A 23,847-nucleotide genomic window follows, 5' to 3' on the forward strand; every position below is an offset into this window, starting at 1 on the left:
ATTATTTAGTTATTATGCCTCATTACTACCCCTGAATTGCCCCCATCCCAACTTTTTTTGGAATGTGTTGCAAGCCTGAATGGCAAGAATGGATGTTTATTTACAAATCAGATGATGTTGACCAAAAAATACATGAATTATCTTGTGTTCATACTGTCTGCAATGAAATAAAAGTTAAGGGACATTTGTGAATTACTGCTTTATTTTTTTATTCACATTTTCCACCCTGTCCCAACTTTTTCTGATTTGGGGTTGTAACTTTATCGCTATTATATGGTCCTTCTCTCCAACAACTCATCCATGACAGATATACCCTGCTTTGATGTTTCTTAGAAGCTTGAATTGAGTTTCATATTGAGTAGAATAAATTTACGCTGTCAGTTCTCCTTTTTCTACTGTTTCACCACGCAAGATTACACCCACCCGGGAATACCCAGATTTTGTCATGTTACACGACTTGTGTTTTACTGTAATGTTTTTATTAAGAAAAGTACAAGGGGACTGTCACAGCGAGCAGGACACGGATCAGGGAAGCAGGCGAATGAGACAAGGGAAGACAGGACTTCATACACACAATGACGTTAATGACTAAACCAAGGATACACACTGACGTGGACTTAAATACACAGGACTTAATGAAACAAGAAACAGCTGATAACATCGGGGTTTCACATGAGGTTAACGAGGGGGGCGTGGCACACAGGAGGATCGTATGAGCCGGGCGTGACATGGACGCTTCAAGGAATTCATTTTATTACAACTTGTATTCTTACGTAATCTCCTTAAAAATCAGTTCCTAGGAAGGAAGAATTATAATATATACTGAAAAACCACTGTTAACCATTAATACTATTTAAGAACTTATAAAATGTTTCCTCATTAAAACAGTATTTTTCATTCAGTAACATATTTGCCACCACAAATGTCCATAATATTAGATTTTTATGTTGTTAATACATATTAGTAGTGAATTTTGGAAGTCCATTATAAATATCTTAAAAACATGATGCTTATTTGAAAATAAAGGAAAGGTGCTGTAGAAATGTAAGAATTTGCTTTTGAAAGAGTTTTCTTTTATTTAAAAGAGTTTTCTAGTATTTAAGATTGATTAAAAGTTTTTCAAATTGGATTTTAGTCCTTTGAACTGAAATGACTTTTATACAATAGAATATCCATCCATCAATTCATCCAGCTATTTATCAATCAAGTACTTTGTCACTACAACTTAAGTCCATAAAAGACACGTTATTATTAAAACCAAGATGAAGTCTGTTGAAAAGAATGAAAATTACCATCAAAATATTTTATTGCTAACTATTGAGACAATCAGAAAATAATTGTGATATTTAATATAAGCCAAAATAATGCCTTCAAACCTTTACCAGGAAGGTGAACGTAATGGAAGGATGAATGTATGCAGGAAAATTCCCGAACTTCCTGGTGGCTTATTTAAAACACAGTACCCAGCCTATGAACAGAAGCACAACTTCTCTTGCTCAACAGAGGCAGCATTACAAGACATCTCAGCATTCTGCGTACCAGCTAACATCTTGACATACTTTAACACAGGTAAGGCAAAGCTGCTGTGATACATTTTGGTTTATAATTTTATTAAGGGATGAAATAGTGGGGCGTATACGTACGATATCGAGAACTTTTAACTAGGTTTTCTGACTCCAATTCTAATAAAGTATGTCAGTTTGGACATAGCAGCAGCATTTATTCTTGTTTGACTGGTCCTGCTGCACTATTAACTAGCTGTGAATTCTGCATCTGTCTATTAGTGAGGTCAAGTCACTATATTGTCATCTCACACACATGAAAACGAAATTATGATTCTATGGAGCATCGACAGCTAGGACAAGAACAGATTAAAATTTCACCGAACAAGTGTGAAAAGGAAAGCTCCTTGATGGCCGGGTCCCGGGGGTGGATGAGATTCGCCCAGAGTTTCTCAAGGCTCTGGATGTTGTGGGACTGTCTTGGTTGACACGCACGGACTGGCAGACCGGGGTGGTGGTCCCCCTCTTTAAGAAAGGGGACCGGAGGTTATGATCCAACTATAGAGGGATCACACTCCTCAGCCTCCCTGGTAAGGTTTATTCAGGGGTTCTAGAGAGATTGTCTCCAGATTGTCGAACCTCGGATTCAGGAGGAGCAGTGTGGTTTTTGCCCTGGCCGTGGAACTGTGGACCAGCTGTATACTCTCTGCAGGATTTTGGAGGGTTTATGGGACCAGTCTACATGTGTTTTGTGGACTTGGAGAAGGCATTACATCGTGTCCCTTGGGGAGTCCTGTGGTGAGTGCTCCGGGAGTATGGGGTACCAGGCTCCCTTTTAAGGGCGGTTCGGTCCCTGTATGACCGATGCCAGAGCCTGGTCCGCTTGGGCGGCAATAAGTCGGACTCGTTTCTGCTGAGGGTTGGACTCCGTCAGGGTTGCCCGTTGTCACCGATTCTGTTCAGAGTGTTTATGGACAGAATTTCTAGGCGCAGCCAGGGCGTTGAGGGTGTCCGGTTTGGTGACCTGAGGATTAAGTCTCTGCTTTTTGCAGATGATGTGGTTCTGTTGGCTTCTGGTGCTGGAGAATGAGAAATAACACTTGTAGTGGCGGTGTGATTTATCTGTTGGTTGTTGCCTGGGAGACTGGAGTATCTGTAAACAAGCCCCAAATAAATCTGTGCCAAGTTTTACCTGTTTGTGTTTGCCCCATTGTGTCGTTGCCCCAGGAGATCCTAAGGGGTATGTTGGTAGCATTTTGCTATGTGAAGGAGTCAAGGGGAGTAACTAAAGACTCAGTACAAAAATAATTATTAGGCAGTGGGGGTCCTACACCCTGGGCAACCACATATGAATCAAAATAAGTCATCAAGCATGGAGGAACACTCCAGCTCCTGTCAAACCTCTCTTCCCAACATCTCATTAGATCTTTGGTTGGTGGAAACTGAGAATCGGGTAGCGGGAGGAAGTACAGCCACGTCCACAGATGACTGCGTCAGCGGCAGACATGCAGACTTTATACAAGCAGCAGGGCTACCTGACAGCGGTGCCCGTGCTGAGTGACACGGAGCTACAGGCAGCCAGGGCGGCCTTTGCTGAGCTCGAGAGGGAGTTCGGTGAGTATCTTCACTGCAGGATCTGGGGGTGTTTGGTGCTCATCTGAAACTCTGACCCCATCACAGCTTGCCTGTTAATCATGATTTACACATTTAAAAAAATATTTAAATTGTCAAATGACCTTAAAATTCTTATTTGACACTTTATACGCATTATGTTGATGAACTCTATATCCTTGCAATGGGTGCTTTAATACCCTGATGTAATGACATCTGTCTGTCTGCTTATACACGTAGGTCAGGAATATACCCAGTACAGCTTACACAATGTGCATCAGCAATACGACTGGGTGATGGCACTGGTCAAGCACCCCAGAGTCCTGGAGGTCGTGAAAACCATCTTGGGGCCCGACGTCTTGCTTCTTGATTCCCGTTTCATCTGTAAATACCCCACTGGGCACAACAGCACCTCCAGTGGACAGGGAGCGAATGACACCACAAGTGATTTCAAGGGTGGCAGCATCAATAAAGATATGCCTGGCTTGCCCTATGTAGCCTGGCATCAGGATATGAGGTCAGTTTTGTACAATGGACTTTTAAAGCAAATGAGCAATACTGTCAGCTGTGTGAGTTTCTTCCTCAAAGTGCCAATTTCTTTCAGGTACTGGGGTTTGGATGGAGGTCCGGTTCTGTCTGTGTGGCTGGCCCTTGACAATTCCCTGAAAGACAATGGAGCCCTGCAGGTCATCCCAGGTATTTATAAGTATTTCATTAATCATTTAATCATCTGATCTAAGGGGATTTTCATTTACAACAACTGCACAATAAGGCTCCCTTGTGCCAGTAATAAATGGCAGTAATTTATTAGAAATGTGTTATAACTTGTTCACAATTGTTTAATAATGCTTTATAAAGTGTCACATCCCATTATAACCCATTCATGAACCCTTTATAAGTGTAGTTTCATTGTAAAGTGATACCAACATTTCTTTCTCATCCAAAATAGGCACCCACTGCTCTGGTCTCCTCCCACACCGAACATCAGCTCAGCCTGGAAACATGCTCAGTGTCAACCAAGAGATTCCAGAGGAGCTGGTAGAAACTGACAAGGCCATTATTTGCCCCCTGCAGGCTGGGCAGATGTCTGTAAGTACTGTTTCATTAGACATATAATGTTACATGAAGAGGGACGATCCACAGAAGAGCTCGCAACAAACAGGGTTTGTTAAAATAGAACACTAATGGGGGGAACCAGAAGGGGTCAATCACAAAACAGGAAAAATAAGAACTAACTAAAAAAAGCCATAAAGAACACAACACCAGCAACACCTGCTGGCCAAATGGGGACAAGACACATGGGACAGGGCCAGATGGGCACCAATGCGAACTGGATAATGGGGTAAATCTACAAATAATTTCTATGTGCTGTTGGTATGTGATTATTATGTATTCACACTCAGCATCATATTGTGCAGTGTCAGCAGTTTATTTTCTCTCAAATGATGCATGTTTCAGTCATTTACACCTATTTTTTGCTTTAGTTGCATGACGGATTGCTGGTTCATGGAAGTGATCCCAACACTTCGGCATGCAGGCGCTGCGGTTTCGTGATCCGTTACGTGCCAACATGTGCATTTCCCATCCAGGTCCGTCCTCAACATCTTCATGAAGCTGAAAGCGCTGCAGGCTGTCTTCTTTTGTATAGTGCCCTAGAACTGAAAAATATTGTACAGTCAGTCTCCTTACACAGCAAAGCAGTGATTTGTCTTGTGGTTTCCCAATAGGACCCAGATCGTCCCAGGCGTTTCAATGCAACAGTCTTGGTGAGCGGAGAAGACAAGTTCAAGCATTTTTCCAAAACTGTGGCACCTTCTGTTTGACAGCATTGGGCAGCTGCTGGAAAGGTTCCTTTCTTTTGGCTGTGATATCACAGTCGTAGATAGCGATAGATTTTTAACACTATTTCAATGTGACCATACTGCTGCACAGCAAGGAGAGGAACTCTTGCAAAATTGTTGGCATTTTCTTAGCAGTTCTCTGCCAGCCTATATTTCTGTTAGTACATAATAATTTATAATCGCACCAAATTACTTGCATGATTCTTAACTGCTGTGACAGTTTGAAACAGAATTAAAAGATGAGTTGTGTCATACCCTGCTCGTCGGCTCCTCGTGTGTGCCACGCCCCCAGATTACCCACGTGTTTTCTCCTGATTGTACCCAGCTGTGTCTAGTTAATTTGCTCAGTCCTGTGTATTTCAGTCCGTGTCTTACCTGAGTCCATTGTCTGTCATTGATGCTACCCAGTGTTTGTCCGTGTCGGTTACAATTAAACTCTCGTTTGCCCCAATTCCTGCCTGCCTGCCTTTTCCTGATCGCTCTCGCTGCTGAGCGATCTCCCGTCTGACTCGCAGCGTGACAAGTTGAGCATTATATTTTTATAATCGCATGTATGTATAAGATTTATGTACTAAATCTGTTATAGTGCATTATTTCCATAAAATATTTTTCACTCATTAGCCTCTTGTTGGCCTTTGAACATAAGTACCTGCTTGTCTCATCATCCCCCATCTGGTCATTAATGTCAGTCCTCCTGTGGCCTGAGCCCTTCCCAGAATTCTCATTTTGACTCCTTGTGGTTCTGTTTGCTTCCCTGTTTTTGTTCTCAAAAAGCTCCTTTTTGTTCTCATGACTTCTGCCAAAGAAGAGTCCTTCATTTCTCATGCCATGACACAGAGTGCTTTGTATAACTACAACTAACTTCCACATCAGACAGAATCCAAGAGAGCACCTAAATTGCTAGGTTTCATTGCACCATTTTCATCGCCAGGTTTCTTTGGTGCTTAAGAACATTGCACAGTACACTGTGGGGGGAAAGCAGAGTAGCCAGAGTAAAGCTAGTCACAGGGAGAATGTGAAGCCTACACAGAAATTCAGGTTCTATTTTGATCATCTAACACAAAATGTAAAGTGCAAACCACAACTGTCATTTATTGCCGTGTCCAAATCCATTTCGGTAGGCATGTAGGCATGGGATGAGGTAGCAGTGAGTGTGTCCTTGTTTTCTGGCATCACCAGATCATCTGCTTAGTGCCGAAAGTGATATAATGATGTCAGAAGATGTGGAAAACAGAAGCTCGCTGTTGAACGAGACCAGTGGCTGGGAACAGGGACTTACCAGACTACAAACAATTCAGCTCTTCTGTCAGCTGGTCCCTCCTTGCCTACGTTACTGCTAACATAGAATCCTTTGTTCAACGTCACACCTTCTAAAGTCCTCATTTATCTTCATTTATGTCCAACAGACATCTATCATCTGTCATGGCGTCATGGCGCCGCTGGCTTTAACAATAATGCACCCCTGACTTTAGACACCATGTCTTTTCACTGCCTTAAAATAACATCATAATCAATAAAACAGCAAGTGCAAAAGCTATTTTACTGACATGAACATGGCATGAAAATGAGAAATGTTCTGGTTTGGTGGGAGGGCTACCCACTGCACAGCCTTGAAACCACCAAGACACCACCCCCAATGAGGAGCTGCATGATTCTGCAGCAAAGGCTTCTGTGCCTATAACTGGAAGGTTACTGGTTTAAATCCTATGCTTAAACGAGTGATTGCACTGTTGGGCCCTTGAACAAGGTCCGTAACCCCAAGTGCTACAGGCACACTATTTGAGCCTGCTCTCCAATTCTCACTTGTGTGTTGATTTGGACAAGGGTGTCTTTTTAAAAAAACGTAAATGACTGAGAATTTCAGACACTTCAAATTATTCAGTAAATGGGTAGAGAAAATGATGTTTTAATGCAGAACAAGTGATTGACGAGTTTTTACTGAAACGTTTGCATGCCTAAATGGTTTGTATTGTGTGATGCATTTAACCTGAACTTGCTCGTGATAGTTTGTAAGCACTGGAACGGACAGCCACTGATCTCAGATGTCCATTGTTGTTTTAAAGTAGAAAGCATTTACTGTAAGGTCATGATGTAGTAAGTATGGCAAAATATGGGCAGAAATTATGGTAAATTAATGTTCTCTTTTATTTTTGGTATTGATATACTACCAAATGAGTTTTGTAGAAAAAAATGGTCAGCTTGCAAACAGCAGTATCGAGCAGAAGGAAATATTCTTGTAATAACTGTAATATGATTGTAATAAATGTAATAACTAAAATCCATCTAAAAAAGCAAGTAAATTTCTTGGAACTGGCTGAAATATGCACAGTTAGGTGTTTTGGCTGTAACTATTATGCTGTAGCCAGATCAGTTCTTTATATAAAGGAACATATACCCCACAATTATTATCAGCACACTGCCAGGGATAGCCAAGCTCAGACGAGGAAGTCGACAATTAATGTCACACTTACACTTGGGGTAGACAATAATGGAAACATGTATCCTGTTGTAAATAGTTACTACACTTACTAATTACAATGTTAATACACGGACGTTAATACATGTCATGATGGAGCATAATGGATGATGATCCACTTTGCTAAAGTTCCAGGGAACTTTATTATAAACAGAACTCAAAATGACTTGAAACAAAAAGGGACCATGAGGGCGTGGAAGTTAAAAATTATTCAAAGTTTCCTTATTACCATTACTAATAAGCTGATCTTTGTCCCTTACTGAAAATGTAGTCAGAGTTCCCAAGATGACTCAGATCGACAGGTAAATTTTCCCCTGGGGAAACCCTGGAGAATACATCCATTACCTAAAATGACATGCACCCAGTAAACCTAAAAACAGCTGTTTTTTTAAATTTACCCTTTCCCAGACAATGTTATGAACAGACCCACTGGGCTATTCATGCTGTTCTAACTGGTTAATTTCACTTACGAAATAAAGATATAAATTCTTGTTCAGGAAGGAAAGACTAAATCTTTTACATTTAATGAGTTAAATTTTTCATCAACCCATAAAGAAACAGGTCAAATGAACAGACCTGCAAAAAGATATACTACACACAGTAACTGTCATGTTTTTTAGAGTTTTTCAGTTGGTGTGATATTGCCTATAACAATTTCTTCATTCACTGAAACAAAGAGGAACCTGACACTTGTCACAGTTGGTGTCTGTCTTCCATACCGAGCAGCAACGTCGTTTCTTCAACTTGACAGGTCAGTGGGCCACTTGATCATATTGAGCATCAGTGTTTGGATTCGTCCTCACCATTCTTGACGGCCTTGGAAGGGTAGTACTGTCATCAGTATCTGTGGAAGGCCGGCCCTTTTTTTTGGCTGTCCCAACTTCTATCAGGCCTTGGGCCACCAATGCTTGTAATCTCCTGAGCTTGTAGACAGCACTGCCATTAACTTATATTCTGCTATAAGTTCAAGCATATCATGGGTCACTAACAGGTGGAAGTATTTTAAAGGTGTCTCAGTGATGCCAGTTGGATCTGCTGGGAGGATGGGTGGGCCATGAAAGTTCACTTGTGGTAGGTAAGGTCTGGTGTGCCACCTGTATTCCCTCTGTACAGTTTTGGTCTGAGGCTGATGTTGAGCAAGCGGAACATCATCATCATCACTTGAGTATCACTTGACTAGGGAAGGTGTAGTCCTCATCATCTGAGTCATCGTCATCTGTCCCAATGTCACTGTCATCACAACATACCTCATCTAAGATTTGTTGTATGGTATAACGGTGTTATGGACTTGGTTTGAAAAACTCCCATAAACCCTCCGGTATCCTTGTGAGGGTGAATAGCTGGTCCAGTGTTCCACGACCAGGATGGAATCCGTATTGTTTCACCTGAATCCGAGGGTTTGTCCAACAGATGGACCCTCCTCTCCAGTACCTTTCCAAGAAGACTGAGGAGTGTGATGCCTCTAAAGATGGAACACATCCTTCAGTCCCACCACCCCGGTCTGTCAATCCAAAGGCACTGTCCCCAATGTTCACGCAATGTTGAAGTGGTGTGTCTGCCAAGACAGCCCAACAACATGAGGAGTCATCAAGAACTCAAGGCGAATCTCATCCACTGCCAGAGCCCCACAGTGGAAGAGTCTGAATACTTTAAGTGACCTCAGCCCTAAAGATGGGCAAGTCCCCTCCTGACTCTTCCAGCTCTACTTTCTTCATGGACGGCATATCAGTGGGATTCAGGAGATCCTCAAAGTATTCTTTCTATTACCCGACTGTATCCCCAGTTGAGGTTAACAGTTCTCCATCCCTGTTGTTAACAGCATGGCAAAGCCCTGTTTCCCCCCTCAATTCACTTGACTGCTTGCTAGAACCTGTTTTACTCCATCTGAAAGTCCTTCTCCATTGCCTCACCAAATTAGTCCCACACCTGAGTTTTTGCTTGAGCAACCACTAATGCTGCTTTCTGCTTGGTCTGCCAGTACCCGTCAGATTCTTCAAGAGTCCCACATGCTAACCAAGTTCGGAAGGCATCCTTATTCAGCCTGATAACTCTCTTTACTGACAGTGTGCACTAACAGGTTTGGTGATTGTCGCCGCGACAGGCACTAACAACTTTGCAGCCACAGCTCTGCAATTCTGCCTCAGCAATGAGTCCCTGAACGTGGCTCAACATCTTATGACTCCCTCAGGAGAAATTCCATGCACCAAGAGCCAGTTTTGGCTGCTGACCCTACCTTTGACTGCCACCCAATCTACACTGTACCTGACCCCCACGGCTCCCCCTGCAGATTGTAGGCCCACAGGGGGCCAAACCCATGTTACTCCTTTGGGCTTTGCATCACCAGGCCCCATGGGTGGAGGCACAGCCACCAGCCGCTCACCTTTGAGCTCCTGCCCCAGGCCTGGCTCCAGGGCATGGCCCCAATCAATTGACCCATAAGCGACCTTTCTAGTGACCTCATGACCTCTGATGCTCTTCCAATCCGTCTGTAGACTTCATAGGAAGAGTCACTAGAGACATGTATCTCACTCCCGAGGTAGGTAAATCTCTCAACAAGGTCGACATTCTCCCCGCAGACAGACACACTACTGATGGCTGTGACTAAGAAGTCATTAAATGGCTGGATCTTGGTCTTTATCCAGGACACCCGCAATCCCAGACACTCAGAGTCCTCACTCAGTCTCTCGAGAGCCCCGTTCAAAGCCTCCAATGACTCCACTAAGATTACAGCATCATTGGTAAAGTCAAGATCAGTAAATCTTTCTTCACCAACAGACACCCCACAGCTGTTGGACCACACGTCCCTGCCCAACACCCAGTCCATACAAGCATTGAACAGAGTAGGACCAGGAACACACCCCTGGCGAACCTCAGAATCAACTGCACAGCACTTATAGTACCAGTGTAAAGGCTGGCCATGACATCCAGTAACTTCGGCAGATCCTACGAAGTCTCAGGATGTCCCACAGGGCAACTTAATCAGAATTGAACGCTTTATGAAAATCAACAAAGACTGCAAAGTACCTCTGCCAATATTCACGCTTGGGCTTGATGAGAACCCGCAGTGCAAAGACACAGTCGATGGTAGACTTCTTTGGCGTAAAATCAGACTGCTCCGGTCACTGACAGGCAAGTAAGTGATTACGGATCCTGTTAAGGATGACCCAAGCAAGGACCTTACCCAGCACTGAAAGCAGTGTTATCCCCCTGTAGTTGTTGCAATCCAGGCGATCACCCTTCCCTTTCCTGATAAGAACTACAAGTTCTGTTTTCCAGTCAGTTGGGATGATGCCTGACTCCCAAATGGAAGCAAAGATTGCCTGCAATGCCAGGAGGACAGCCTGACCACCAGCCTGGAGAAGTTCACCCCACATACCACAGAATCCCTGCACCCAGTTGACTCACCACCCATGCAATCTCAGTGAGACTGGGTGGTTCATAGCTGATTGGAGGATTAGCTTCAAGAACTGTGGACCCATAGATGTCCAACATCCTAGCTGGAGGGTCAACTTTAAACAACTGCTCAAAGTATCCAACCCAGCGGGTCACAACTGCAGGGTCATCCGTAAGGACTGTTCTATCACCTGCCCTGACTACAAGACTCTGACTGACTGAATTTCTCTTAGTCAGACTTAAAACACCCAGATAATGTGATTGGGAGTCGATTTACTCCTACCTGCATACATTCAATCGAACTCAAATCAGCCCAGGCACTTTGCACATGCTCCACAGTCCCCCACACCCCCTTGCAGACTTTGACCTGGAAGTAACGGAAGTAGCCGGCACACAGAAGAAGTATGGAGCTTAGCAAAGGACGTACAGCACATACAAAATTTAGAGCAATGACCATGAAATCTACAGTATAAGTCCATAAAAATATATCCTGAAACAATGCTTATTGGTAATGTCATTTGCTGTTAAAATATCTGGTTGCTCACTGTCAAAGCAATCAGAAAATATGTGTGGAATTAATTTTTTAATTCTGAAATTCTAAAACAATAATAAACAAGCTATTTCATTGGGTAAAATATAATAACAAAAAAAAGCACACCCCTGACAAGGGGATTTAAATATCTGAATTTCATTCAAACAAGAACAGTATCATGTAGAATATAAGGCTGGTGAGAGAGAGGGTTTCACAGTTACAAAAAAGAAACCATAGGTAAGCGTGCCGTTAAAGCATTCAGTGGTCCTGAACAGGGAAACAACATTGACTTACTTAGTAATTCATGCTTGTTTACTTGTAATTAAGGTTCAAAGCCAAGCTACATACCAAGGTAAACAAAAGGGAATCTTCTTGTTCTTGCTGCTGTGTGGGTTACTCAGTCCAAACAGTGTCATTATGTAAGAACTGGGAAACTGTTTGAAACCTTCATGGGCCACACTCCTCACAGCTCAATTATTTTTTTTTCCATTCATTCACACTTTTCAAATCTGTAACTTCTAATGTAGAACTTTTAAGTACGCTTTCCAGAATGTGCCAAGCAAGGTGAAACAAAATCGAAAGCCACTTAACGAGGAGATACAGAGTGGGGTGCTAATCATGATCATTATTTTAGTGTTAAACCAGCTGACGCACCCAACAGTCTTAGGAACAGTATGACAAATGAATGCTGGGAAATTTCCCCATAATACAACATATTCTGAAACCATTGCGAGTTTTGATTTTCTAATTCAGTTTTTATATTCTTATTGTTTTCAATTTTCCTTTAAAATCCAGTTTATTTTTAGTAATTTTATTTAAAATTTTAAAATTACATTTTTTTTTTAATTTAAAAAAGCAAATGATGACTGTCATGAGCCGGCTCGTCGGCTCCTCGTGTGTGCCACGCCCCCCGATTACCCACGTGTGCTTCCCTGATAGTCTCCAGCTTTGTCCACTTACTTTGATTAGTCCTGTCTTATTTAAGTCCTGGTCTTACCTGTTTCCCTTGTCTGTCATTGATGTTAGTTGTCGTCAGATGTCTCCTACCCCGAATCCTGGAATTAAAACCCCTAGTTTTGCCCCGTACTCTGCCTGCCTGCGTGATCCTTGCCTACCTACCCGTCCGTACGATACCCGATTTCGGTGAATCGTGACAATGACATTCAGACTGTAAGTAATGTACCATGCAAACTGCTTTTGATATCAGAATCTAATTTCTCTTATTTATACTAATGTAGGTATATTGAGTTGGAAAGCGATAGGAACTCTTCCAAGTAAGACTGATTTGGAGTTGTTAGCTCTTCTCTTTGATCATAATGATTATTAGGGTCAGTGACCATGTTTCGACCATTTGGTTCTATGTAAAAGGCACTTTGTTATCAGCCCCCGTATCCGATGCCATTGTAAGCCGTTGTCATGGGAGGGGCGTGTGCTATTCATGAAATTAAGTTTAAGGAATTCTGGGTTTTCTCCCTGGTGAATCGGGCCTCGCATTTTCACTCTGGGCTGCCCCAAACGAATTTCTGTTAATACTTGAAATAAAATGCTTCATATTTGTCGAGCACAGTAAAGTCAGTCCCAACTCCATGAATGTTTGTGTTACTCCTTCAGTGGCTCACAGGAAAGTTGTAAGGTTTTACTTGTGTCCTTTTCTAGTTAAAACTGATATTTAACATTAAAATGAATAAAGAGAATATGACCCTGCAGTTTACCTCGATGTACCAAATCTCATTGGGACCAATCATTTCTCATTAAAATGTCAAGATTTTCAATCCACACAGCTAATCCATAAAACAATTTTAGACACATGTCGTTTTTTAGCTTTTGATATCTTTTCTTACCACCACTGCAAACCGTATGATGTAAAGCATGGAAATCTTCACAAAATTAATAATTTAGGAATTTATGCTGTGCTCAAGAAATCAGAAGCTTCTCTCTGTAGTTAACTTTCTCGTTGCAGTACAGACATGAGCTGAAGGATTCAAAGACTCAATAGTGTATCTATTCTTTTTAAGTAGTGGATATGACTATATAAGATGATAATTGGGAAAAGAAAGTATTCTGACTAGAAAACAAATGTCAACATGAAGCAAAGCGAAATCCCAGACATTCAGGCATTTTTAGGTCTCAAAAAAGAGGATAGATGGTCACCATAGTTAATAAATCACTCAACTGCCCCACATTAACTATTCAATGGCTTGACAGCTAGACCTTGGGATTGTTAGCACTGCAGATAAAACACATCCTGTCATTTTAGTGACATTACTTACATTTCTACTTTGCCCTAAATGAGCATAACTAGAGTGAAGTAAGGATTCAATTATCTTTAAATATGTGCCACAGTATGTATTCTATTGAAGTCACAGGTATGTTTGCCATAGCAGAATGAGAAATGCTAAGCAGAAGTGCTTTGTGTCAGAAATGATGAATCTTTTACAGTATAGAAATGCCATTAGGACTATGCTCAGTCCTATTCGTTCGCATTTCTGAAAGTTTGTAAGTTGAAAGTTCGTAAGTAGAGGAGCGTCTGTATTCTTAAAGATTTTTGTTCATGAATTTGTGCTGTCATGTGCAAGTCTTTGTCTCTCTGCAGTTAATTGTCTATTTGCAGTCATTGTGGGAGAGATGGTGTGTCGCTCAGTGTCTGTGGGCAGAAGGTCCACAGTTTAAATCCCCAAATCGGCTGGGTGCCAAATGTGATATAATGTAGTCCAGACATAAACTTCCAGATTTTATGAGTTGTGCATAACAATCTGTGTCATTAAAGTGTATCATTAAACTATTTTTAATTTTGTTTGAATTTTCTTCATTTATCTTTTTTGCATTGTTACTCGGAAGGAAAGTATGTTCCTCGCACAGCCTGAGAACCCGGAAGAAAAAAAGAATTAAAATCACTTGACTTCTCAGTTACTCATTGCACTTTAGTTACTGAATGACTTAAGAAAGCTTTAGCATTATCTGGCATGTGCAACATGAGCCTGCTTTTTGTGGCACTGTTAGCATTTCTGCTTTGTTCTAAATGAGCAGTATATGTTTACCAATATATCAGTTTCTCTCAACGGCAGACCAGTCTCGCTAGACGTGGTTCCACTAGAGGGCAGCAAGGATTCAGTTATGTTATCAAATAATTTTCATACAAGCGCTTCATATATAGGCACCCTTTTCAACGCTGTACCCCAACTACTTACCAGGTACTCCTGTAACCCTAAGCAAGATAAGAGGTTGTTGGATGGATGGATGGATGGATGGATGGATGGATAGATGGATGGATGGATAATCACATGGATGGAATTTCTTCATGCTCCATTAAAGTAGCATGTACATTATAGACATAGCGTTCCCAGGCTGGTTCACTGGTGCACCTGAAATTACCAGCTATGCATTCATGTGCTTTACCCGAGACTCATACTTAAAGGTCAAGCAAAACTGTATAGCATTATAAGACTCCACATAAACTTTGCTGATGGAGATTTTGACTTGTCGCTCGGTTTTTTCAGTCCTCTGATGTCAAGCATGTTTGACACATGACTGACATAGCGATGACGTAATATGCAATTGGCCTTTAGTTACCCATCAATGTTTACCATTCCTTGACATTATTACTGGATGTTGCCTTCTCTGGAGTTGATAGTTGAAACAAAATCTTGGTCTGGACTTTTTTTACTCTCTAGACCTGAATTACCACCTTTGGATACCAGCCTGTGGAAAAATAGACCCCTGGCCCCCCAAATGCCGAGAGTAAAAATATTTCCATATTTCTGAGCTATTGACAAAGAGTAGTATTCTAACGTGAATATTCATCCATCTTCAGTACCAAGAGTAAACCCCAGGGTGGACTCCTTTGACCCCCCTGATCCCTTTCTGGGGGCCATAAATAATTAGCCTGCTCCAGGTGTCACTTCAGCTGGTCAGCACAACAGACCTGTCCTAGTCCTTAGGCTGTCATTGCAAGTGTTTTCACAGTGTTCCCGAAGGGAGGAGCACCATTCCCAGTTTGCGCAAAGATCGTTTTTCCGATTTGGCTGGTCTCACTGGATTTCTCCCCGAGAATTCCACATCTCTGCATAAACATCCAAGGATAAATTTATCGTAAATAGTGAAGGATTCAAACAAGGTGGTCACAGATGGGGAAGGAAAGCACTTCAGTCTCACTGGCTTCTTTTCACAATCCTCCCTCTTCTCGACAGGTTATAAACACAGCCCTTGTTTAGTGGAAACCGGCGTATTCAGATCAGACCAGAGACCAGAGAGGTAGAAGCAACACAAGGGAAGAGGCATCACTCGCAGCCCAACAGCGGGAAGAAGAACAACCAGGGCTACAGATGACTGCATCAGCGGCAGACATGCAGACTTTATACAAGCAGCAGGGCTACCTGACAGCGGTGCCCGTGCTGAGTGACACGGAGCTACAGGCAGCCAGGGCGGCCTTTGCTGAGCTCGAGAGGGAGTTCGGTGAGTATCTTCACTGCAGGATCTGGGGGTGTTTGGTGCTCATCTGAAACTCTGACCCCATCACAGCTTGCCTATTAATCATGATTTACACATTTAAAAATTATTAAAATTGTCAAATTATCTTTAAATGAATATTTGAGGGTGTAAACACATCATATAGATTAATACTTTATCCTTGCAACATACGTTCAGGGCTGGCTTTAGGTTTTTACTCAATAGGAAGCTGCCTAGGGCCCATGAATGAGGCACATAGGCAGGTGATAAAATTACTGGTTTGTACCACCCCCCAGGTGGCTAGATCTAAAAAAAAATATGACTCGATCTCTGCCCCCACCTCACCAGCTGGCAAAATGGATTATTGAGGTGGACCTGTGTCGGACATTTATTTCTGGCTATGGGCTTGCTCTTCATTGTAGCGGAAGTGAAATGATCATCAATTTTCTTGGTAGGGGGGCTCCAAAGTAAAGCCCTCTGCAAAGGTACAACCAGCCCTGTGTGCTTTGATTCCCTGATGACCTATAGCAGGGGTGTCAAACTCCAGTCCTGGGGGGCCGGAGCCCTGTGTAGCTTAGTTCTTTCCCTGTTCCACCATAAATGATTCACCTCAAGAGCTGTGTAATAATTAGCACAAGGAGTTGAATCAGGTGTGTTAAATGAGGGGAAACCCAAAAATGTCCAGGACTGGAGTTTGACACCCCTGACAGAGGATATTTCTGAACATCTATATTCTGCCAATGCTGTGTAATATATTTGTTTAACTGTCTGTCTGCATATAGGTCAGGAATATACTCAGTACAGCTTACACAATGTCCATCAGCAATACGACTGGGTGATGGCACTGGTCAAGCACCCCAGAGTCCTGGAGGTCGTGAAAACCATCTTGGGGCCCGACGTCTTGCTTCTTGATTCCCGCTTCATCTGTAAATACCCCACTGAGCACGACAGCACAATGGCGAATGACACCACAAATAACATAACGGATGGCAGCATCAGTAAAAATACGCCTACCTTGCCCTATGTTGCCTGGCATCAGGATATGAGGTCAGTTTCATAAATTTGAATCTGACTCTAAAAGCATATCATGCCATCAACTGGGTGAGTCTTACATAAAAGAACTTCAGAATCACCAGTTTGTTTCAGGTACTGGGGTTTGGAAGGAGGTCCGGTTCTGTCTGTGTGGCTGGCCCTTGATGACTCACTAAAAGACAATGGAGCCCTGCAGGTCATCCCAGGTATCTGGTTTATAAACTATTCTTAGTTATTTGGTCTAAAGCAGTGTTTCCCAATCCAGTCTTTGGGAACCCATAGCCGGTCCACATTTTTGCTCCCTCTGACAGTCCAGATTTTTTCTCCAGTAGGGAGTTGGCAAGGAGCAAAAACGTGGACTGTCTGTGAGTCCCTGAGAATCGGATTGGGAAACACTGGTGTAAAGTGATTTTCATACACTAGAACCACCCATTTTGTAATGACATATCCGACAGAGATTCACAGATAGCATAGGGCTGTGGGCAGGGTAGAGCACACACACTCACTGCTGTGAACAACTGTGAGGTAACAGTTCACCAAAATACATGCAAACTGTAGTAACGAAACATTCAGACCAGAATGTTACATGCAAAGTAGAATGTGAACATCCTACGTCTTTTGTTGCATATAATATGAGAGTCCAACTCTGAGTAATATATTTTGTGTGCTCTCTGCATTGATATTATGCTGTTTTGTGAAAATATTTTTTATGTCATACCTTTTGCCGTCTTTATTGCTCTGAGTTTATTGTGATTAAAAGTTCCTTTCACAAGAAACCCCTAATTTTCACATTTTCTTTTTTTAAAATAGGCAGTCACTGCTCTGGTCTCCTCCTGCACCAAACAGCAATTCATGCTGGAAATATGCTGTCTGTCAATCAGGAGATCCCAGAGGACCTCGTGCAAACTGCCAGGGCCATAATTTGCCCCCTATCAGCAGGGCAAATATCAGTAAGTCATGTGGTGACAGCTTGTAAAATTGTCAAATACTATAATGTTTGTAATATTTGTTACCATTTTTTGCATGCTCTTTGTAGTGTGTTGCTTGTGGTCCCAGTGGCAAATGTTACAATGTTTTTTCACTGATGGCTGTTTCATGCCCTAGGTGCATGACGGATTACTGGTACATGGCAGTGAACCCAACATGTCAGATTGCAGGCGCTGCGGCTTTGTGATGCGCTTTGTCCCCACATGCGTGTATCCCGTCAAGGTGAGAATCCATGCAGGATGTGTTCAGAGAAGCTCGGTGGTCAGAGTAGCATCTTTACCTAGATGAATAAAGGTAAAGGAAATCCCAACAGAGTTGGGACTCATATCTCTTAGAAGATATCTAACCCTAACCCTATCTTAACAGTGCTCTTGTTTATTTTGTGGTTTATTTACAGGATCCAGATCGTCCCAGACGTTTCTTTGCAACAGTCTTGGTGTGCGGTGATGACAAGTTGAAGCACTTCTCCAACACTGAAGCTGAATCTATTTAATTTGACTGGGGCGGGGGGGGGGGGGGGGGGGGTGGATGCATTCTCTTGGCTACATACCAAGAACCATGTATCATACCATCATGATGCTTGATAACTACAGATTTGTAACAATGTTCAGGAAATGTAGAGAGTTCACCCAATTGCTATCCTTGGTCTATGAAAGGAAAGCAATGTATCCCGAGCAAAATCACAAATCACACAAACAGGATAGGCAGAATATTTGATGTCTCAACCCCAGGTGCATAAGGTGTCAATACCTTCTTACCACGGGGCACAGAATGACTGTAGACTCATGTACATTCATTTTATACATTGGTTGAAAAATTATACTTAAAGGTGCAATTATGTCGACAGAGGAATATAAGGAAAAGTACGGAGAGGGAGTGGAATTTTCTGGAACTCAAAACTTCTACAATTCAATATTTAGCTACACTGCAAAATACATCAAATCACGTCTCTGCTTGGCTCTTGTGCCCCTCTGCTCTAAGTGTTTTTTTTTGCTCTCCATGCAAGCTTGCTACAAAATACACTCACTCATAAATACACTCACTACCTATTTCCTTGGGCAACGTCCAATTGTACTTGCTGCTAAATGTTTACACGGGACATACAACAACTGTGATTTCCCAAGCCTGCTTGATCCACTGCATGTAGCAGTATTTGTTTTGACCTCTTTGATTATCTTACTTGCTGCAACGACAAGCTGATTTCAGACTTTCTTTCAAAAACCCTCCATCTGTTTTCTTTCTAACTATGCAGCCGTGTATAATCACCAGGTAAATGCTGCCTGAGTCCTGTGAATGACGTGAGCTGCAATACCATCAGTGCAGTGATGTGAATATAATGAACTCTAATCAGAAAGGTTTCAGTGGCCTGTGCTCTTTATTGCTTTGTCACTACACATGGAGCATTAATAGAGTATTGCGTAAGCTCCAAAGATATCGTGAAATAGCTACCCCTAGTGTGGGATTTGAGTATCTGAATTTCTGAATATTTTATTCTCGCTTACTGTTTTCATTGTCATTTTAATTATTAAACTTTTAACATTATTTAGTGCTTTTCATTCTATTTTCATTCATATCTTTCTATTATTTGCTAGTCCCAAGGCCTTGACATACTCAACATGGATTTTTTAAATTAATAATGGCATCTCAAGACTGGAACTGTTAATAAATGGAATTTTGTATCTGAATATTATAGTGACCTAATTTTTATGAAGCATATAATTGGGAAAATGGCAACATTAAAATGCATGGTTTTTCAAACAACTTTATTTATCAGCAATGCAATAAACACAAAGAAAATCACACAAACATCAGGAACCTATAAGAAATATTCCAGTTTTTTTTCCTCAGAAACTATTTTGTTTTATCTATCTTTGACCATTTACAACATTAATCAAACACAGGAGACAGTGCTTTTATTAAACACCTTTGACAAAAACAGACTCATTTGATTTTGAAAAAGAGTGTAACGTATATAGTTTTACTATCTTTTGTTCAAGTTTTTTCTTATCTCAGTAGTCTTGATTAATTTTGCTAATGGAAACATAAAAACATAAATAAATTGTGATGGACAGTTAATTGCATTCAAAGCATGAAACTATTTTGTTGCAGATGATTAAATCAGTTTGTTTCTATTTTGAAAATGAAACAACGCTTGCAAATTGACCTTCCTCATTTGAATTTAAATTAATTTAATCACAGCTGATACAAAAACACCCATTTCATCGAAGATCTCGTGAATGGGGGCGTTACACATGAAAGCACCGCACGTCACCAGCTTGTTCTTGGCATCGACGTGGATCTCGCCAACATTCTTATTCACGTGCCTGCATCCCATCTCCTTCACAGCATTGGCTGTCCCAGCATACGGCCACCTAAATGTCAGACAAGGAGGGACAGTCAATGAGCACATGATTCCTGTCACTTTCCAAATGTGTCCTACTACTGCATGTTTTCATGAACTAATTTGACTGTTTAAAAAACTGAAAAGCATGGTAATGCAATGGACAATAAAATTTACACATTTTATCAAAATAGGGCCAGGCAGTTGGTGAAGTAATAGGAATTTGGGGCTTACATGCTGCTCAATGGTGAAAATATTATGGCAGCCATAGCACATAAGTAAGTGACCTTGCAATTTTGGGCAGGAAGTGCCAAACCACAGGGCCACACATCACCACGTAGAGAGAGATTCAAGCGTCCCTTAACTACTTCCTATATTATAACCGATAAGATCCATGCATACTCACTTTTCACACTCTTTGTCACTACCCACAGTCACCTCGCAGCCTGGCAGGATCTTTGCCGCGAGGACCGGGGAGATGCAGCACAGTCCCAGGGGTTTCTTAGCGCTGTGGAAGCTCTTGATGGCAGTCTCTACCTCACTCTGCACCGTGCAGTCTTTGCCCTGGGTGGCCCAGCTACTGAGATTCTTAGCCACACCAAAACCCCCTGCAAAAATGAAAATAAATGGAAAAAAAAAACATCCTTCGGCATGATTTACGGGAACATTCGCACATCAATCAAGATGTTTGCAGGAGGTCAAGAGGCATGTCAGCAAGCTAGCTAATCTGACCGGGAATGATGACGGCATCGTGATCGGCCACATTCAGAGTCTTCAGGTCGCTGATGTCACCGCGGGCAATGCGCGCGCTCTCCTCCAGCACGTTACGCTTCTCCTCCGTGGGCTTGCCTTCTACATGGTTCACCACATGCATGTGGTCTATGTTGGGAGCAAACATCTGGACCTAGAACAGAAGCCACATGTGTGAGCTTGTCCCACATCTGTATTCTGTCGTTTTGACAACATTATTCATAATCAGCTGTTAATTGTGTAATATAACTTTACAACCAATGATGACCTAAAACTTATCCCAAAAAATGGTGTAACTATTTTACAAGAGTTTACCATAAATTCCCTTTGCGTGTTGTTTTTTCTATAAAAAGAGCTCAAATGACAGCCTGAGTGTTGACAAGCAGATAATGGTTGACCAATAATCAGACAGCTCATAAAATATGTATGGCTGCTGGGTATCACATGACCAAAAACGTCAAAAACCCAGTCATCTTTGAGTTCTAAAAGTCTGTCAGGTTGTTTTATTTTATAGCTATTTTATAGTTGAGGAAAGATGTATGATGACCAGTAGGTAGTTTGCCCCTAGAATGGTGTTTTAGGGTCCTCCCTTTGATTATGGCCTATTCATTGGTGAGCCCCCCCTCACCTTTGCTCCCGCTCGACTCAGATGCACCAGTATTGCAGAGGACTCGTGGATCTCCGAGCCGTCGTAGACCCCACAGCCAGAGAGTACCACTGCCACGCGCTTTGCCATGGTTTCTATGGAGATGCCAGACACGCATTCACAAACTCCTTTCATATTAACTGAACAAATCAGGCACCTTGCATGTACTGGTGCTAGACCAAGATGTGCAGAAAAGCTCAGCTGTCAGTCTTTAAAAAGATACAGTACATTCTGTTAAAGTCGCATCCACCTCACCTGTCACCTGTATGAATGTAATTTTATGCGCTGTTTGGTGAACCTCACTATAACATCAAATACTGTGGTGGGGCTGTTTACAGAAGGTCCCTAGCGGGCTGTATCGGGGCAACGTTAATTCAGCTGCACCTGTATCCATGGTAGCGAAATAAATAAATGTGAGTCTCCACCAGCAGTGCCCTCTGGGCATTTGTGCGGCAAATAGTTCCATTTCTGCAAGTCATTCAGCTGCATACAGGAAGATGTTGAAGAAAAAAAAACTCAAACACTGCAATGCACTTTAGCTTCTGCAACAGCTCTTATGCAAGATGGGGACTATCCAATTGCCCCATCTTTTAGAAAGTTTAAACAACCATTTTCTACATTCTTTATATTATCTGTACTGTCTTTGCATCTTCTCTTTTGCATTACACATATTTCCGTCGGTGCTAAAAGTTCTTGCTGCTGGATGAAAAAAGTACGTTTCCTCTAATTTCCTCTAAGTACGTTCATTCTAATTCTAACTTTAATTCTATGGACTGGAAAACAATATTTACATACATAGGAAATATGGAAGTGGAACATAACATATTTTAGTGTAAAATTTCAGTGGGAAATTTTCTCACCTGGTTCAAGAGCTAAGCGTATTCACCGTGAGAGAGCTTGGTCTTCCCCAAAGGCTTTTCCTGTCAGAGTGACCGGTCTTTCAGGGCTGACTGACTTTATAGGGTTGCTCCTGGCCACACCTGTGAAGGCGGAGTAGAGCTCGTCCTGAGACTCATGCAAAATGATCTCATATCATCCTGTTTGCAAAAAAGGGGACTTGTTAAAGGAGAAGGAAGTGGGTGACGGAACAATAACCCGCTGCTAGGAAAATGAAATGCTGAGTCATTCACAGAACCACTTCATACATAGAGTAGGTAACTTTAATATGACTCAATGGAGTCAATCATCAGTGTTAAAGGGGGCAAAAATATTATATGTTCTGTGCATCATTCGGCTGGTATTTTCAGGATCTTTGCTTTCTACTCAGGTCCTTCCTACCATAACACCTCTAACTTCTGTACCACAGGCAATATGATATAATTAATGTCTTGGCATTAGCTTAAGCTTGTTTCTGAAATATTTATTGTGAAACACTATAACAACTTTCTTTAACAAGATTAAAGCTTTACTACATAAACGCATACGGAATAACAATGACATAGTGAACAAACAGGTGATCTGAAATATACAGGTAATATAATAATAGAAAAAAACAGAAACATAGAACCAAACTAATATCAATCCCATTTCATCCACCCCCCCCCCCCCCCCAACCCCTTTGCAGCTACCTAGTGTTTGCGTGAAATTTACCTGCTAGTCAATTCGCAAAAAACTTTCACAAGTAATATTTCTTTACTGTACATCACACCAGATGATAGTTGCTAATCAATGTCTGTTGTCTTTTGCATCTATTGTCTTTTGTTGTCCCAAGTAATCAGCCTGTTCCAGTTTATTTCATTTAGGAAAAAAAAACTCTTTATAAATGTATGTGTTTGCGTGTGTGTGTAAGAGAGAGAGGGCGAGTGTTGGCGTGAGACGTGGTTGTGGGCTGCTAGGTAGGGACATAGGCTTTTGAAAGATGGTTGGTTAGCCAAGGGTTTCAACATACACCGTACTGTGTTCCCACCGTACAGTTGTATACTTGAATGATGTGTTCTAGGATCTCCCCAAAAGGGCATTTTGGCATGGCAGAACACTTTTATTTGTGTAATTTTTATAGCATCAGCACTGAATGTAACCAAACAAATGTTATATTAATGCCAATATGCCCAACCCAAGGCCATAAGTTTGGCGCCAAAATTAATCTAAATCACCCCAGAACCCTCCTTGCCTGTGCTGTATAAAATACACAAAAATCCGGGACATTATTTAATACATTGATAAAAACACATTATATGGCGGTGGGTTTAGGGTAGTTCTGTACAAAGTTATCCATAATAATGGGCTACAAAGCACTGTTAATAGGAGCTCTGGAAAAGAGCGTCTGCTAAATGTTGTAAATGTAAATGCA

The 23,847-nt window shown here is 41.8% G+C and overlaps 3 protein-coding genes across 3 annotated transcripts; 2 read left to right on the forward strand and 1 right to left on the reverse strand.

Moving 5' to 3' along the window:
- The first annotated feature begins 1,447 nt into the window (after positions 1 to 1,447).
- On the forward strand, positions 1,448 to 5,405 carry LOC125750111 (probable alpha-ketoglutarate-dependent hypophosphite dioxygenase). Its single transcript, XM_049027492.1, has 7 exons — positions 1,448 to 1,569; positions 2,927 to 3,116; positions 3,354 to 3,630; positions 3,718 to 3,809; positions 4,063 to 4,202; positions 4,598 to 4,702; positions 4,841 to 5,405. Exons 2-7 carry the CDS (start codon positions 2,987 to 2,989, stop codon positions 4,934 to 4,936), a joined length of 840 nt encoding a protein of 279 aa, XP_048883449.1. The 5' UTR covers positions 1,448 to 1,569; positions 2,927 to 2,986; the 3' UTR covers positions 4,937 to 5,405.
- A 6,983-nt stretch (positions 5,406 to 12,388) lies between these two features.
- LOC125750112 (probable alpha-ketoglutarate-dependent hypophosphite dioxygenase) lies at positions 12,389 to 18,328 on the forward strand. Its single transcript, XM_049027493.1, has 7 exons — positions 12,389 to 12,525; positions 15,543 to 15,807; positions 16,584 to 16,848; positions 16,948 to 17,039; positions 17,644 to 17,783; positions 17,938 to 18,042; positions 18,218 to 18,328. Exons 2-7 carry the CDS (start codon positions 15,678 to 15,680, stop codon positions 18,311 to 18,313), a joined length of 828 nt encoding a protein of 275 aa, XP_048883450.1. The 5' UTR covers positions 12,389 to 12,525; positions 15,543 to 15,677; the 3' UTR covers positions 18,314 to 18,328.
- A 1,238-nt stretch (positions 18,329 to 19,566) lies between these two features.
- On the reverse strand, positions 19,567 to 22,509 carry si:ch211-153b23.5 (uncharacterized protein LOC321177 homolog). The gene is made up of 5 exons (XM_049027494.1): positions 22,418 to 22,509; positions 21,540 to 21,652; positions 20,894 to 21,065; positions 20,568 to 20,769; positions 19,567 to 20,192 (listed from the first exon to the last, which is right to left on the reverse strand). Exons 2-5 carry the CDS (start codon positions 21,645 to 21,647, stop codon positions 20,000 to 20,002), a joined length of 675 nt encoding a protein of 224 aa, XP_048883451.1. The 5' UTR covers positions 21,648 to 21,652; positions 22,418 to 22,509; the 3' UTR covers positions 19,567 to 19,999.
- Between the last annotated feature and the right edge of the window lie 1,338 nt (positions 22,510 to 23,847).

This window comes from Brienomyrus brachyistius, chromosome 10 (genome assembly GCF_023856365.1).
Source record: "Brienomyrus brachyistius isolate T26 chromosome 10, BBRACH_0.4, whole genome shotgun sequence".
NCBI lineage: Eukaryota > Metazoa > Chordata > Actinopteri > Osteoglossiformes > Mormyridae > Brienomyrus > Brienomyrus brachyistius.

Coding starts and splice junctions, on each gene's coding strand:
- LOC125750112 (XM_049027493.1), top strand. CDS start 15,678: ATGACTGCATCAGCGGCAGACATGCAGACTTTATACAAGCAGCAGGGC. Junction 15,808..16,583: donor TGAGCTCGAGAGGGAGTTCG/GTGAGTATCTTC, acceptor GTCTGCATATAG/GTCAGGAATATACTCAGTAC. Junction 16,849..16,947: donor GCCTGGCATCAGGATATGAG/GTCAGTTTCATA, acceptor AGTTTGTTTCAG/GTACTGGGGTTTGGAAGGAG.
- si:ch211-153b23.5 (XM_049027494.1), bottom strand. CDS start 21,647: ATGGCAAAGCGCGTGGCAGTGGTACTCTCTGGCTGTGGGGTCTACGAC. Junction 21,066..21,539: donor TGAGTCGAGCGGGAGCAAAG/GTGAGGGGGGGC, acceptor CTTCTGTTCTAG/GTCCAGATGTTTGCTCCCAA. Junction 20,770..20,893: donor CGATGCCGTCATCATTCCCG/GTCAGATTAGCT, acceptor TCATTTTTGCAG/GGGGTTTTGGTGTGGCTAAG.
- LOC125750111 (XM_049027492.1), top strand. CDS start 2,987: ATGACTGCGTCAGCGGCAGACATGCAGACTTTATACAAGCAGCAGGGC. Junction 3,117..3,353: donor TGAGCTCGAGAGGGAGTTCG/GTGAGTATCTTC, acceptor TTATACACGTAG/GTCAGGAATATACCCAGTAC. Junction 4,203..4,597: donor TGCAGGCTGGGCAGATGTCT/GTAAGTACTGTT, acceptor TTTTTGCTTTAG/TTGCATGACGGATTGCTGGT.